The 16,812-nt window shown below is 39.6% G+C and overlaps 1 protein-coding gene across 1 annotated transcript in view; it reads left to right on the forward strand.

The window, feature by feature from the left end:
* SLC6A11 (solute carrier family 6 member 11) overlaps nucleotides 1-12,557 on the forward strand; it is a 185,130-nt gene extending 172,573 nt beyond the window's left edge. The window contains exons 11-14 of the mRNA XM_001365646.4: nucleotides 2,172-2,274; nucleotides 3,096-3,196; nucleotides 4,756-4,926; nucleotides 9,254-12,557. Of these exons, the coding sequence (XP_001365683.2) occupies nucleotides 2,172-2,274; nucleotides 3,096-3,196; nucleotides 4,756-4,926; nucleotides 9,254-9,406 (528 nt within the window). The 3' untranslated portion in view covers nucleotides 9,407-12,557. The remainder of the gene's footprint in view (nucleotides 1-2,171; nucleotides 2,275-3,095; nucleotides 3,197-4,755; nucleotides 4,927-9,253) is intronic.
* The last annotated feature ends 4,255 nt before the right edge of the window (nucleotides 12,558-16,812 follow it).

The following is a 16,812-nucleotide window of genomic DNA, read 5'->3' on the forward strand; positions in this document are numbered from 1 at the left end:
ATTCACCTCCTGCTATTAGAATAATTGTGGACTTCATTCTCCCTAGCTTTGGTCCAGCCAAACAGTCCTTCTTAATGTTTGCCACATATGCCCCTCTGTTCCTTTCCCTCTGCTTTTGACTAGCTGTCCTTCACACCTGGGGTGCTTTCATGACTCCATGAACTAGAATTCCTAGCTTCCTTCAAATTTCAGCTCAAGGGCCACCTTCCACCCTCAGTCTTTGATGACACCCCAACTGCTAGATACTGCTATACATTTCTTTCTCCAACTCACTTTACAGATAAGGAAACTGAGGCAAAGAGGGTTAAGTGACTTGACCAGGGTCACACAGCTAGAGGCCAGATTTTATTTTATTTTATCTTTTTGTCAAATGGTGCCTTTTCTTTTTTCTTTTCTTTTTTTAATTTTATTTTTTTGTTGGTTACAATAATCACTTTATTTCCCTCCCTCTCCTCCACCCACCGTTCCCGCAGCCAATGCGCAATTTTATTGGGCATTACTTGTGTCCTTAATCAGAACCTATTTCCATGTTGTTGTTTGTACTAGGATGTTCATTTAGAGTCTACATCCCCAACCATATCCCTTTGATCCATGTATTCAAGCAGTTGTTTTTCTTCGGTGTTTTTACTCCCACATTGTTTCTAGAGGCCAGATTTTAACTGAGGTAGATGAGTCTTCCTGACTCTAGGACTGATACTCTATCCATTGCCTCATCTAACTGCTCACAGGAGTAGTAGTAATAAATACTCGAAAAGAAATCCTTCGTGAAATACCATCATTGGTTTAAACTTTTGGGCAGGAGTAGAAAGATACAGAAGGTATCACCACCTTAGCAGCTTAGAAGACACCAAGATGAAATGGTGAAAATATAGAAATGGAAGAAATTTTAAAAATAGGTACAGCAGTGAAAGCTGGTAAACTGCTGAAGGGCACGGATTGCTTTTTTTTTTTTTTAATTTAGAATTTTTTTCCATGGTTACATGATTCAAGATCCTCCCTACCCTGCTCTTTCCTCCCCTCTCTCAAAGCCAACAAGCAGTTCCACTGGGTTCTACGTGTATCATTGTTCAAAGCCTAATTCCATGTTATTCCTATCTGCAGCAGAGTGATCCTTTAACATCAAAACCCTAATCACATCCCCATTGCACTATGTGATTGATCATATACTTTTCTAATGCATTTCCATTTCCACAGTTCTTTCTCTGGATGTAGATAATGTTCTTTCTTCCAAGTCCCTCAGGATTGTCCTGGCTCATTGCATTGCTGCTAGTGGAGAAGTCCATCACATTCAATAGTACCACAGTGTATCAGTCTCTGTGTATAATGTTCCCCTGGTTCTCTCCTTTCGCTCTGCATCACTTCCTAGCGGATGTTCCAGTTCACATGGAATCCCTCCAGTTCATTATTCCCGTCAACACAATAGTATTCCAAGGGATTGCTTTTTAAATAAATTGTGTATTTCATTTAATTCTCAGTAGCTGGGAGTTATACTGCCTACTTAACCACCTCATATTCTGATCACATACTTTTAGATCAGGCAAGTATCTGAATTTGGAAATGGAAAGTAGCTGAACTCTGAAGGAAGCTAAGGAGTCTAGTTCATGGAGGCAAGAAAACACTCCAGATGTGAAGGACAGATAGGGAAAAAGCAGAGACAGGAACAGAGGGTCATATGTGAGAATCTAATGCCAGAGATTCTTGGCTTACTGTCTGTGAACCTGTTTGGGGCTGATTTCATATTTTGATAAATCAGTATAATTCGTTTACTTTGTCATGCTGTGTATTTCATTTAAATCATTTAAGGATACTCTTCTGAGGACTTCACAAGGCTTCCAAAGGGGTTCACAACACCAAAAATACTAAGAACCCATGATATATTCAAATCTCCCATTTTACAGGTGAGGAAACTGAGGTCCAGGAAGGTCAGTCATTGGCACAATAAGGCAAAAAGATTGAGAGTCAAAAGCTCACAACTAATTGATTCAGGATACAAATGCAGATTCTGACCCCAAATCAGAAAGTTGTCTCATTCCTAGAAGTTCCATGCTATTGAGTAGATCAAGCATTAGAGTCAAGATGAGAGCTGCCACTGAGCTTAAATGCAGCTGAAGCCATTTATGCAGTTGCCACACTAATTCTGCTCCCTGTCTCTCCATCTGTCTCTGTTGCAGGGTGGCATGTATATTTTCCAGCTGTTTGACTCCTATGCAGCCAGTGGGATGTGCCTTCTCTTTGTCGCTATCTTTGAATGTGTCTGCATTGGCTGGGTTTATGGTGAGTATCAGCCTACCCCAGTCCTCACTGCCATTTGCCAGGAAATCTCTTGCCCTATGCCAGCTGCTACCCATAACACCTGTTCTCTGGAGTTGAGGGGGAAGTAGAGACTCTTTGTTCTGTCCAGTCAGAACTGTTTGGCGTAACTGAAGCTGGGCAGGAGCTTAAGCTCCAGGGTTGGCAGAATCTGCTGTTTTGTTCCCTGTGACACTACAGTATTCTAGGACTTGTCCCTTTGTCTCTCTGGCTTTCATCACCCCATCCAGGTTCAGGTTCCAACTATGTGACCCTGAGCAAGTCACTTGACCCCCATTGCCTAGCTCTTACCACTCTTCTGCCTTGGAGCCAATACACAGTATTGACTCCAAGATGGAAGGTCAGGGTTTAAAGAAAAAAAAAAAGATGACCGTAAATATATCCACCCTCAGTCTTCTTTACCTTAGGCTAAGAGCCCAATTCCTTTGGCCTTTCCATAGAGTCCTTGCAGTTTAACATAGGAATTTTTCATTATGTCTTATTTTGGTGGGGTTGGGGGGGGGGGCGCAAGGAGTAATATAGAGGATAAAGCCCTTTACTTGGAGTCAGGATGACCTATGTTCAAATACTGCTCCAGATATTTTTACTAACTGTGTGATCCCAATCAAACCATTTAATCTTCCTCCACCTCAGTTTCCTCATCTATAAAATGGGGATAATAATAGCATCTACCTTGCAGAGTCTTTATGATAATAAAATGAGATTAGCCTATATAATGTGCTTTGCTCAACATAAAGTACCAAACAAAGAAATGTTACCAATTATTTTTATTGTCTTCTGCACAGGAAGCAATCGCTTTTATGACAACATCGAAGACATGATTGGCTATAAACCGCTGTCCCTAATTAAGTGGTGCTGGAAGGTGGTGACTCCGGGCATCTGTGCGGTAAGTAGCCCTTCCTCACTGTCCCAAAGCCAGAGACAATGAATATGGCGTGTTCTAGTCTCTGGGACTAGCCTGGGTGGCTCCTTCCCCATCTGGAAGACTTTGCTCATTGCACCATTCCAGCCTTCATTGAGCCTACAGTCTAGAGAGATCGAAAATGCCCATGGACACAACCCTAATATAAAGCAACCCAGAGCTGCCTCCTAGAGGTAGGCGCTAAGGACCCTGGGAGCAGAAACCAGGGAGAAGGTCACTCCTGAAAGCTGGGACTGGAAGAGGCTTCAAGGAGGAGGTGGCATTTGAGTCGTATTTAAGAGGATGACTTGGAATACAATGAGTGGAGAATAGGCAAAGTGAAAGAAAGCATACCCAAATTAGGAGCAGGACTAAGCTGCCAGGGCTCTCCAAAGATGCTTGCTTCGAAAAGCCACTCATCCCTATTAATCAATCAATAGACATTTATTAGGCACCTGAGGAGACCAGTTCAAAGAATGAAATAATCCCCGCTGCTGCCAGTGAGTTTACATTCAGAGATTACTGGAAAAAAAGTAACAATGGAAAGTTTATAAATATATAGAACACATAAAGTTTATCAACATATAAATAAATATAATACATAAAGTTTATACATATATAAAACGTTAATTTACATAAATATAAAATAGTTTCTAAATATATATAGAAAACAGTTTATCAACATATAAATATGAAACTTAAAATTTATAAATATATAACATAGTTAATCAATATAAATATATAAGTATATATAGAAAACAGTTTGTCAATATATAAATAAATATAAAACATTGTTTATAAATATATAATATTAAGTTTATCAATATAAAAAATAAAATTTATAAATATATAACATAAAGTTAATTAATATAAACATAAAACAGTTATAAATATATATTGAAACAGTTTATCAGCATATAAATATAAAACAAAGTTTATAAATATATAATATTAAGTTTATCAACATATAAATATGAAACTTAAAATTTATAAATATATAACATAGTTAATCAATATAAATATATAAGTATATGTAGAAAACAGTTTGTCAATATATAAATAAATATAAAACATTAAGTTTATAAATATATAATATTAAGTTTATCAATATAAAAATATGAAACAAAATTTATAAATATATAACATAAAGTTAATTAATATAAACATAAAACAGTTTATAAATATATATAGAAAACATTTATCAGCATATAAATGTAAAACATAAAGTTTATAAATATATAATATTAAGTTTATCAACATATAAATATGAAACAAAATTTATAAATCTATAACAAAGTTAATCAATATAAATATATTAGTATATATAGAAAGCATAGTTCATCAACATATAAATAAATATAAAACAAAGTTTATAAGTGAACACATATATGTGTTTACAGTATCTGTGTGCCAGGCACTGTGAGATGTTACACGGTGTGGTCTTCTCTAAGCTAAGATGGAGAAGCATCTTTGGGTGCCCCCTAGATAGGAGTGCACATGCAGTAATTTCCATCCTAGTGATAGGCTGCTTTTCCATCTTTTAGGGGATCTTTGTCTTCTTCCTGGTGAAATACAAGCCCCTCAAGTACAACAATGTGTACACATACCCCAACTGGGGCTATGGGATTGGCTGGATGATGGCACTTTCCTCCATGGTCTGCATTCCACTTTGGATTGTCCTCAAGATGTGGCAGATTGAGGGCACACTCCTGGAGGTGAGTGATAACTGGGGCCTGCCACCCACCCATGAAAAAGGGAGATTTGCTGGGTGGGGAAGCAAGAGCACACAGGGAAAGGGGAGGAGGCATTTAAACTGGGATCTTTCTAGTAGTAATAGTTCCAAGGTATGTGTGTGGGTTGACACTGAACCAAACATCTGGATAAAACAGAATGAAAAAAAAAAATAAACCCTTACCTTCCATCTTAGAACCAATACTGTATATTGATTCCAAGGTAGTAGGGTGGAAAGGACTAGGCAATAGGGGCTAAGTGACTTGCTCAGGGTCACATAGTTGGGAAGTATCTGAGGCCAGATTTCAACCCAGGTCCTCTTATCCCTAAACCTGATTCTCCATCCCCTGAGCCACCTAGCTTCCCCCAGAACTAGCATCTATATAGCACTTAATATGTGCCAGGTACTATTGAGCACTTTTTACAAATATGGTCTCTTTTGACCCTCACAATAATCATTTAAGATAAGTTATTATCATCCCCATTTTGTAATTGAGGAAACTGAGGCAAACGGAAGATAAATGACTAGTCCAGGGTAAATGGCTAATGACTTTATGCAGCTTTGAAGTGTCCAAGGCTATATTTGAATTCAGATCTTCCTGACTTCAGGATGAAAAGAATAATAGTTCATATGTATTTAGCTCCTAACTAACTTTCTTTGGGGCCACAGTAATTCTCTGAGGTAGGTAGTGAATACATTATCATTTTATTTTATAGATAATTATAATATGGTAATGTCCTGTAGTAGGAAGAAGTCTGTCTTTGGATCTAATATTTACACTAAAAGACTTCATGATATGGTAGACAGAAGACCAACTATGGATTCAAGAAGGCCTGAGTTCAAAACTTGGCCCTGAAACATATTGGCTGGGTGACTTACTTCATCTCTCAGTACCCAAGCTACCTCCTTAACATCACGAGTGGTAGAACAGAGGTCAATCTCCATAGCTAGAGAGAATTTCCTCATTAGGAATTGTCCATATGGATGAAATCTCAGACAGACAGACAGACAGACAGACAGACAGACAGACAGACATAAACAGAGACAGAGAGAGAGAGCAGGCAGATAGAGAGAGAGATGATAGATAGAAAGAGATGATAGATAGAGAGATAGGGAGATAGATAGCAGACAGATAGATATGATAGAGAGATAGAGAGATGATAGATAGATAGATAGATAGATAGATAGATAGATAGATAGATAGATAGATGATAGACAGAGATGATAGCTGGAGAGATGATAGAGATGATAGTGAGAGATGATAGATAGACAGACAGACAGATAGATAGATAGATAGATAGATAGATAGATAGATAGATTGATATATATGATAGATAGATAGAGATGATAGATAGCTAGAGAGATGATAGAGATAATAGAGAGAGATTATAGAGATGATAGATAGATAGATAGATGAGAGAGATAATAAAGAGATGATAGGGAGATGATAGAGATGATATATAGAGAGATGATAGATAGATGTTTACATCTGACTGTCTATTGACTTACTAGCTATTATCTATTTACACATATATATGAATGAATATGGGCAACTAGGTGACACAATGTATTGAGTGAAGTCAGAAAGAGTCATCTTCCAAGTTTAAATCTGGCGTCAGAAACTAACTAGCTATGTGACCCTGAGTAAGTCACTTAACCCTATTGAATGAGCTAGAGTAGGAAATGGCAAACTACTTCAGTATCTTTGAAAAAAAACAGATTGAGTCACAAAGAGTTGGACATGATTAAAACAAATGAATGATAAATGCATTGAGGTCCATACCTATGATTCCATCAGTTGGGGAAGGAGGTGAGAAGGAGGCATGGAATCTCCTGATGTGGAAACTCCCTCTTTCATTGAAGATCAGTAACTGATCTCTAACTTGTCTCGAGTTTATACTCTTCAAGAATGACTTTGGACTTCTAGTTAAAAAGAAAGAAAAAGTAGATCAATGGAACAGACTAGACAAAAGATGAATTGATCACTGAATTCAATAACGTGCTAGAAAAGCTGAGAAGCAGTCAGGAAGAAATTGGGTTGGAAGTCACATCTTATACTATATTGCATTTATTTGTATTTATTTATACAATAAATTCAAAATGGATTAAAGGCCATGCCTTAAAAAATGACGAGAGGAATATCATATATCTTTCACAACTATGAGTAGGAGAGGAATTCTTTGCTAATGGAGGATGGATTAGAGAATGCAAAAACTGGGGTGGGGGGTAGGAAAACCAATGAAAAGGTTATTGAAATAACCCCATTGAGAGAGGAGGAAGTCATAAGCTCAGATAGTCATGTGGAAGATGGAGAGAAGAGTGGGATATAAGTGAGGAATGTGGTTGTTTTTGTTTTGTTTGCATTTGGAACTTAAGATAGAGGTCTTTAAGTGGAAATGTAGTTCCCTAGAATCAATGAAGATATCAGTTCCTTGAAGAGGGCTCAGCACACTGACATAACTGATATTTTCCTGGGGGTAGGACAATAGCCACACTCTCCAGTGTCTCCTTAGTGAAAGCACAGTCCATTGGGCTGCCACAGAGCCCCAGGCCAGTTGTAAAAATGACCTTCTCTTCCTGCCTTCATACTGCAAGGATGATGATTATTTCTGGAGATGAAAACCCTGTAGCACTGAAGGTTGTCTTACTTGTAAAAAGTTTATAGGTCAACGGGTTGTTTTGTTAGCACTCTGGGATCTCATGCCAGCTGATGTCTTCCATGGAAACCTTCACTGGAGACCTTATCCCCTTCCCCTCTGAGAAAATATAATAAGGTTCCTGTTAGCTTTTCAGACTTAATTTTTAACAGAAAGTTTCTGTGAAGGTAACTTTAGGCTTTAGAATGTGCAGTTAGCAGGAAAGGAAGAATAGAGACTCTTTGCTGCACCACCCAGTGACTTCCCAAGGAAAGATTCAATCTTAAAATGCAACCAGAAAGGGGATTTTGCCTCCCTGAGCCTTAAAGTTTTTTTAAACCATTACCTTCAATTAATAGAATCAGTATTGGGTATTGGGTCCAAGTCAGAAGAGTGATAAAGCCTATGCAATTGGGATTAAGTGACTTTCCCAGGGTCACACAACTAGGAAGAGTTTGAGGGCAGGTTTGAACCCAGAACCTCCTGGCTCTAGACAGGGCTCTCAATCCACTGAACCACCTTGTTGCCTCTACTTTGGAATTTTTACATGGAAAATAAGAGATTTGGTCTAAATGACCTCCAAATTTCCATTTGTTCCTAAGTCCTATGATCCCACCTTGGAATAATAATGTTTATCATAATTATAGGGTTGGGAATGGATGAACAGAGAAAAGGGGACTTTTAGAAAAGTTGTTGTAAAGGTAAAAATGATGAAATTTGACAACAGACCAAGTGTATGAGGTGAGTTTGAGGGCAAAGTTAAGAAAACACCAAAGCCATTGATCTATCCTTTTTTGAAGCCTTTGTTTTCTTTCTTAGAATCTATACTAAGTCTTAGTTCCAAGGCAGGAGAGCATTAAGTGCTAGGCAATTGAGGTTAAGTGCCCCACAGTTAGGAAGTGCATAAGGCCAGATTTGAACCCAAGAGTCCCATCTCCAGATCGGACGCCTAGTTGCTACCACCCCCTCCTTCACTGGTCTATCTTGACAACAACAGAAAAGGTGGAAAGAAAGAGGATTTCAGGACAAAGATTCTGTTTTGAATGTGTTGAGTTTGCAATGGCTAATAGGGCATGATTATCATAATGACCCTATAAGGTAATTCTATTATTATTCCCGTTTTATAGATGGGAAAACTGACACTCAGAGAGGTTAGGCACCTTACCCACCTGGATCACATGAGATTCAGGGCACATCTTCCCTTGAAGAATGGTTTATAGGGGATGAGAGTCAGACTAGTAGAGTTCATTTTTAGACCGAAGTCACTGCGTGACCAAGTCTGTTCCTGTCTCAGGAGGAAAAGAGAAGAAAACTTCTAGTTGTGTGTGTATCTGTCTATCTTTCTGTCTGTGTATTTTCCCCAGAAGTCTAGCTGTATGAACTGGAGAAAAGTCCACTGAATTTAGAATCAGAGGGTCTAGGTTTCAAGTACCACCTCAGAAACTTACCAGTCATGTGACTCTGATCAATTCATTCCATTTCCCCAAGATCCCATTTTCTCAACTAGAAAGTGAGGATGGTTGGACAGAAGACTTCCAAGGATCCCTCCATCTCTGAAGTTGTGATTGTAGAAAAGTAGGGTGGGGGGTATCAAAACTTTTGAGGTTGGGCAAACAGATACGGCAAGAGTCCAGGAACATCATTACCCAGCTCTTGTCTTCTTCCATCACACAGAAACTCAGGAAATTGATAGTGCCCAGCCCAGACCTGAAGATGAGAGGGAAGCTTGGCACTGGTCCACGAACAGTTACTCTAAATGACTGTGATGCCAAACTCAAAGGGGATGGAAACATTTCTGCCATCACGGAAAAGGAGACACATTTCTGAGAGACCTCTCTTCAACTGGGATTTTTTGTTTTCTGTATAAATGAAGAAATAAACTACTTCACTTAATTATAGGAGTTCGCTTGTTTTGCACAAAAATTATTAACAAGTTAATTTTTAAATGAACACTGTATACTTGTTTAAAAGTGATTATTTTTTAATTATTATGTAAGTAACAGTCACAAAGAGATAATATTGTATGGGATGCTAGCAAAAACTTCCTGTAATGTGGTGATTTTAATTGTCGTTTCATAGGCATTAGGAACGTCTGTAAAATGTACTGTCAACCTTTTATACTTGGGTTTGGGCAATGGGGTGGCATTGAGCAGCTCTCATTATGCTTCTAATCTATTTCCACAGACCATTGTGGACCCATTTCTTTCCAATGTATGTCTATAAAGGGGACTGCTGTTTCCTTCTCTCTACACTGGAGGGACGTTTCCACTCATTTCTTGTCATTTTCATTTGAGCTCTAGCCTCCAGATTAAAGGATTTAGAGCTTGAAGAGAATTTAGAGAAAATCAAGTCCAACCCTCTCATTTTACAGATGAGCAGCTGGAGAGTTTGGCATGGAGGTAGCAAAGCTGGCCTCCATGGACCCTGAGGTATCCTAGCAAAAGCTCTGGACTGGACATGAGGAACCTTGAGCTCAAGTTTCAGCTTCTCCAGTCACTCACTATGTGAGCTTGACTAAGTTACCCTCCCTCTCTCAGCCCCATGTTCCTCTTCTGTTCAATGAGGGCACCAGTCAATGGAACCTCTGAGGTCTCTTCCAAATGCTGATGTTCTCAGATTTTCCAGTTGTAAAGTCACAGATCCAGCCAGGAAGTGGTGAGTGGAAGGTTATATCTAAGTGATGATTACCCTTCAAATTGGCATTAAGCTCATTGCAATTATTTCTGGATTTGTAGATAATTTACTCTACCCCCAGACTGGAGAGGCAAAAGCCCCACCAGTCCCACCTCTGATATACAATGACTATGATCCTGGGCAAGTCCCTTAACCTCTTAGTGCCCTACGCAACTCTCCAAGAGTATAATTGGTAGAGTAGGTAAGGATCTACCTAGGGAGGGGAGTTGCTTTGTCCATGAAATCACATCTCCAAATCAAAATACATAAACCAAAAGAGAACCAGCCCCACTCCCATATTTTGGGGGTCTTACCAAATGCCCCATAGATCAAAAAGCAAATAAAATTATGGAAATGATGTACTTCGTTCCAATTTTTTTAACAACATAAAATCTATTGATGTGAATTGACTTTTTTCAAAAGGCCAGCTAGTCGTTGACATATTGCGTTGGACCAGTGTAAAACATCCTACAGCTCCAAGTGTTTTCATGTCTTCCATGATGCCTTTTCAGAGTCCTTCAGAGTGCTTAGCACTTAGGACTGGTTCTGTCTCATAGTATGGTGAGAATCAGAAAACCTGAGTACAAGTCCCAGTTCTGCCACATTAGCTATGTGACTCAGGTGATCCTTCATCTATATGGGTTTCAGTTTCTTCTATAAAATTAGTGGATTGAGCTAAATGGTCTCTAAGGATTCCTTCAAGCACTAATATCCCATGATCCTTCTTTTCAGTTAGTCTTTTGTTGGTTTATGGTTTCCAGATCATCTTCCTGTTTCTTCCATCTGGCTTTGTGGGGAGGGGGCTAGGAAAGATGGTTGATCATGGGAGGAAGAGCCTAGATATGAGAGCTTTTTCCAAAACATCCAGATGTGAGCATTTTCTTGTTTCCCCTTTATATTTCCTTCATAATGTTTGAGCCCCTACTTTCTTCTTCTGCTTTAACTAATCCTCACCTCTCACATTCCAAGATTCTCTCCTTTTGTTAGGCAATGACACTACAAATGTCTTTTGATCTGCTTCCTCTGTAAGCTGCTATTCCAATTCTCCACTGTCTTTTTTCCCAGAATAATTCCTGCTTACTCTGTCAACAATCAAATACTGAGTCTTTCATTTTTATTCCTAATACTTAATTCTTTCTTAGTTCCTTCCAAAGTGGCCCTATATCCAGGGAAATTTAGGCAGCCCCAATCTAAAAATGAAAACAAAAAATAAACCTCTCCCCACAAATAAGCATGGCTTCTGAAGGAGGTATCTAAACTAAACTTGGTAGCTCTTAAGCATGTGCCTCCAGTCTTATTTGACCGATTTTTTCAAACTGACATATTTGTTTCTTAATTATTATTTTAATTTTCAAGAGGAAGACTTTTCAACCTCTTGTCACCAACTAGTGGATGTCTCTGAGCAAATCACAACCCCTGCTCTGAGTCTCAGTTATTTCATTTAGAAAATGAGGAGTTTCAATGGGATGATTAGTAAGGTTCCTTCCTGCTCCCCATGTTTTCGTGGAGATGTGAGCTTTCCAAAATCAGAGCTTTTGATATATGACACAATGACACAGGCTGAAAAGGGCAAACTTTGTTTACATCATAAGTTCAAAGGAAATGAAACATAATCTCATCCTAAAGTTTCCAAATCTAACTCATTTATCTGCTCTGGATAGTAACTATCTCAATCCCCAGTTCTGTGATTTTTGTCTTGTTAGCTTCCAGTTCTCTCCCTTTTCAGTCTTCATCCCAATCTAGCATCCCATCTCCAGAGAGGTAGCAAGATGCCTCCCTCAGGAATCTTGTGCCTCGATTTATGCTCTTTTACCTTGGCTTCGTTTCTATCTGTCCTCACCCAGTAAGTAGTCCAACAAATCCTGGGTCTAGAAGGCCTTCTGACTCTGCTGCTATAGACTGTTTCATCAACAGCTTTATATACATACATGTGGGACCACATGGTCTGAAGTTACTAACACGCTGGGGGCTCAGTTTGTGTGCATCTAACACCTGGATTGCTTAACATTCTATTCATGGCGCATAGGAGGGACTTTCCCCCCCAAAAAAGAATTTCCTACTTGTATTTGTGCACCATCTTTGGAAACAAACAAAAATGACATGAAAGAGAATACTGTCCTTGTGGTGATGACTTTTTTTGCTATTCGTATAGAAGCAATAGATCCTTCCAGAGATATTTACTGCATTATTAAAAGAAAGGGTTGTATTACTGTTTGACACAGCTGATGTTTTTATTTGGTATTCAAAGGGCACCAAACTTTTTTGTCTGCTTACTCATTTTTAAAAATTAAAGAAGTGAACAATGTGTGACAGTTTTGTCTTGCTATATCATATTCCCCTTCATTCTCCTTGATTGTCCTCTTTATACATTATATTGGGCCCCAGGTTTTGTGGGTACTATCCACTAGTGGAAAGAATTTTGGATTCAAAGTGAGAAGACCAAGAGATCAGGTCATATTTCGTCCACTTAATATGTGACCCTGAGTGAGTCACTTCCTCTTTTCCATAAAGTGAGAGGTAGGCTAGATTGAGCTCATGGCTCACATTAATATACATTTTGGAGGTTCACAAAGTACTTTGGTCAAATTATATCATTTGGTCATCACAACAATCCTGGGAAATGTGTTATGGTCACCATTTTATGGATGAGATAACCAAGATTCATAGCATTTCAAGGAACTTCCCAGAATCACACAAATCACAAATTCTGTCTGAGGCAGGATTTGAACTTAGATTTTTCTGATCCCAAATACATTATTCTATGACCATATAGTTCTAAAGTCTCTTCTAAACCTTAACGCTATGTGATTCTGATTGTGGGATATAACACAATAGGTCATTTCTCTGGCTACCAAATATGTAGCAACCTTAGACACTCAGAACCTAGTGAAGATGTGAGTAAATCCAAGAGTAAGCAGTCCCAGCCTCCCTTTATAGCCTTATCTCTCCCTCCTCCCCATTCACATAACTGTCGTCAAGCTGAAGATCTGCTGTTTCCCAAGCACAGAATCTATTTTCCTACTCCCATTTCCAACTATTTCATGAGGCCCAATGCCCAGTCACATTCACTTCACTCTCAACTCAAATGACTCTCTGGACTTCTTCTCCATCTGCTTGCCAGCAGTCTTCCCACCCTCAAGATCCCTCCCCTTGGATGGCCACTGTCCTGATTGGGGCACCCCTAGCCCTATATCACCATTTCCTGAGGAAATCTACCCATGCTCACCTGACTTCATATCCACTGCCCATCCTGCTTTCCAGCTTGAGGTTATATGTTTTCATGCCCATCACTGTGAATTTTAGATTTATTCCACCCTGCTTAGTCTTTAGAATTTTAGCAACCAGGAATGTATACACCCCCACTTAATGATTAAGTGTGGGGGATGATGGTCTATGTATGACCTGCGTGTGCTAGCAAGTGACAAATCAGAAACAACTGACTGATTCCCTGGGCTGTCCAGAGCCAGGTTTATGCCACCATTGATACATGTGAGACAGGAAGTGAAGTAAAGAACTGCCTTTATATTTCACATCACTTCCTATAAGAGAGACCTTTGAGGTCTTTGGTGGTGGTACTTGACTTGGAGGAACTCTGGAGCATGAGATCTCAGACTGCTTCCCTTAGACTGTCACGTGGTAAGTGCAAGGATTAATCCCCCTTCCCTGGCTTTCTGGAGGCACTAGCCTCCAAGGAAACCCCTCATCTTGGAGAAGGCCTCGTGTCTGGAAGCTGATCTAGATTTAATCTTCTGGGAAGGCACCTTGGCTAAGGCCTCTGAACTCCCCTGGCTCAGACCAGACCAGAGCAGATCTTCCCTTTCTCTTTCTCTCTCTCTCCCTCATTTTTAATTTCTTCCTTCTATTGTAAATAAACCACCATAAAATTCCATTCTGACTTGAGTATTTCATTGGGATTTAGAATTTAAATCACTGGCAACCACTAAAATAATATTCGGTCTCAACCCTAAAATTTACCCTTGACATTACAAAGGATCTTTTTTGCATGTGTCTTGGATCCCATTGGTATTCTGGTAAAGCCTCTAGATCCCTTAATGGAATAATTTTTTGTCTTGTTTTAACGGGAAAAAAAAACTTTACCTTTTGTCTTAGAACTTATACAAAGGCAAAGAGTGGTAAGGGCAAAGCAATTGGGTTTAAGTGACTTTCCTGGCATCACAGAGATTGGAAGTGTTTGAGGACAGATTTGAACATAGGACTTCCCATTTTCAAGCCTGGCTCTCTAGCTACTAGGCCATCTATCTACCCCAAATAATGTTTTTAAATGCATAAAATAAAATTCATATGATTATAAAGGAAACCAGTTATATCAAAATAAAATAATTTCTACCACATTTATAGACTCCCTGGCATCCATGATCATTAAATGTCCTATCTCCCTTCCTAGAGTTCTGAGTTCTTTGAGGATAGGAATCTTTACAGCACCTAGTACCAATGTCTCACACATTGTAGGTTCTCAGTCAATTGAAAGCATGAATTGTGAACATTTAGATGGTGCTAAATACAAGATACCAGGAAAAACAGAAGACTTGGACTCATCCAGGAAAGGCTGGGCCTCCTTGAATTTTTTCTAAACATTAAATGTGTTAAATGCAGCATCCCAATGTGACAATGTGATGGAGTTGGGGTCATACCCAAGTTCAAACTCCAGATCTACCATGTTTACTCTCTGCATGACCTTGGACAAGTCACTCAGCTCCTCTCTGCCTCAGTTTCCCCAATCCTAAAATTAGGGACTTGACTAGATGGATATTAAATTCTCTTACAACTTGAAATCAGTGAACTTCTCCCTCAATTCCTCTGAATCTGTTTTCTCATCTGCAAAATGAAGGTGGAAATAACTATAACACTATCCTCATAGTGTTATTATGAAAATCAAATGAGATAATGTATGTAAAGTACCTTGTAAAACAGCAAGTCCCTATATAGATTCAGTTATTATTACAGCATTCAAAATGTCATGGACCTGCCACCATCTTGTGGATCTTTTATGGGATCAGACCTCTGATTTTACAGTGGAAGGCAGTTGTAAGACTGAACTAATTTTTATAGGAACTAATTTCACAGTCAACTTTAGTGGAATTAGCCAATTCAGTGAAGAAGACACCTGTATGTATTCCTACTTAGCCTGGGAATGTGGCTCAGGCTTGCAAACCTCTGGAAATTATGATTCATCTCTGCCATAGAATCCCAAGGTATCCACACTGTCTACTGGCAGGAGAGAAGGGCTTCTGGACCCCTGGAACCCCTGTATTCTCTGGTTCTTGCCTGGAGCCCTGTAGAAGAAGTCCACCTGCATGCCAAGTGAACTTTTGAGTGTCCTGAAGCTCCTCCTCCTACCTCCTGAACCCTCTCTCTATCTGATCCCTCAGCTACCTTTCTGAGGCAGAAGGGTACACCTGGATTAGATTGAGTTCCTGGTTGCCTAGTAACCTGAGCTAGCTTCATGTGAGGGAGGTCACTATAGACCACTGGAAATATAAGTGGAGTAGGGAAGGGGGAAGGTTTGGAATAACTAGGGAATGACTGGAGGATTTTTTGAGGGTCATAGATGGGAGCTGGGGGTTATGGATGGTGAGCTAGGGCTGGAGAGTCCCCCCAAAAATGATGAAAAGCATAATAATGGGGAGGAAACCTTAAAATTCTTTTCATTTGAAATGTAGTGAAGAGGGAGAGAAGAGTGTGGGAGGGGAGCCAATCTATCTCAGGAAATGGTGGTGTGTGCACCCTCCCAAGAGATGAAGTTCTTTGTGAAGCATAAATAAATATGTATCACTTCCCAATTTTGTATGAAAAGGTAATTACCCAGGACCCGCTGCTGGATGCCTGATTTGCAATCATGAGGAGGCCCAGCTTTCATTCCTGAGAAGGTGTAAACACCAGGAGAGGCAGGCAGACAGGCAGGCAGCTATTTAAAGCAGCAGGTCCCACCTGGGGGGTCTTGGGCCAAGGTTGCAGATGACCTTGGCCTTGCTGGGCTGCCTGTGGGCTGGTGGTATTTCTTCATGGTCGAACAAAGAGCAACATTGACTCAGTCCAGCACTAGCCAGGAAAGGGCTCAAGACAAGACAAAGCATTTGTCTCCTCTGCCTAATGTTTGAATTCTGCTTCACAGAGCTACATAGCCATAAATGCCCAGCATGAAGGGACTATTTTGCTGTCCTTATTCAAAGTTGGATCTTGGTTAGTACCATGGAGAGCACCCCAGTGTAAGGTATGACCAGGAGAGAGACTGGTCTACTGAGGCTGTGAGGGTGAGACACTGAAACCTGCTGCCTCCCATATACACACAACCTGATCTTGAGTTTCCCCACTTATAAAGGAAATATGGAGCCTGGGGACAGACTTACTTTAATTAATGACTGAGAGGGAATACACTAACCTTTCCTTCCCTAATGCCACATAACTGCAAGTCATCTGAAAAAGTGGTGGAGGAGAGAAAAGAGTAGAAATAAAGGTGCTCCATCTCAGGAAAAGATGGTGTGTGCACCATAATGGGGTTATCTGAACAACCCCTTACCTCTCTATATAAGGGGATAAAA

Source organism: Monodelphis domestica, chromosome 7, assembly GCF_027887165.1.
Source record: "Monodelphis domestica isolate mMonDom1 chromosome 7, mMonDom1.pri, whole genome shotgun sequence".
In the NCBI taxonomy this organism is placed as follows: Eukaryota; Metazoa; Chordata; class Mammalia; order Didelphimorphia; family Didelphidae; genus Monodelphis; species Monodelphis domestica.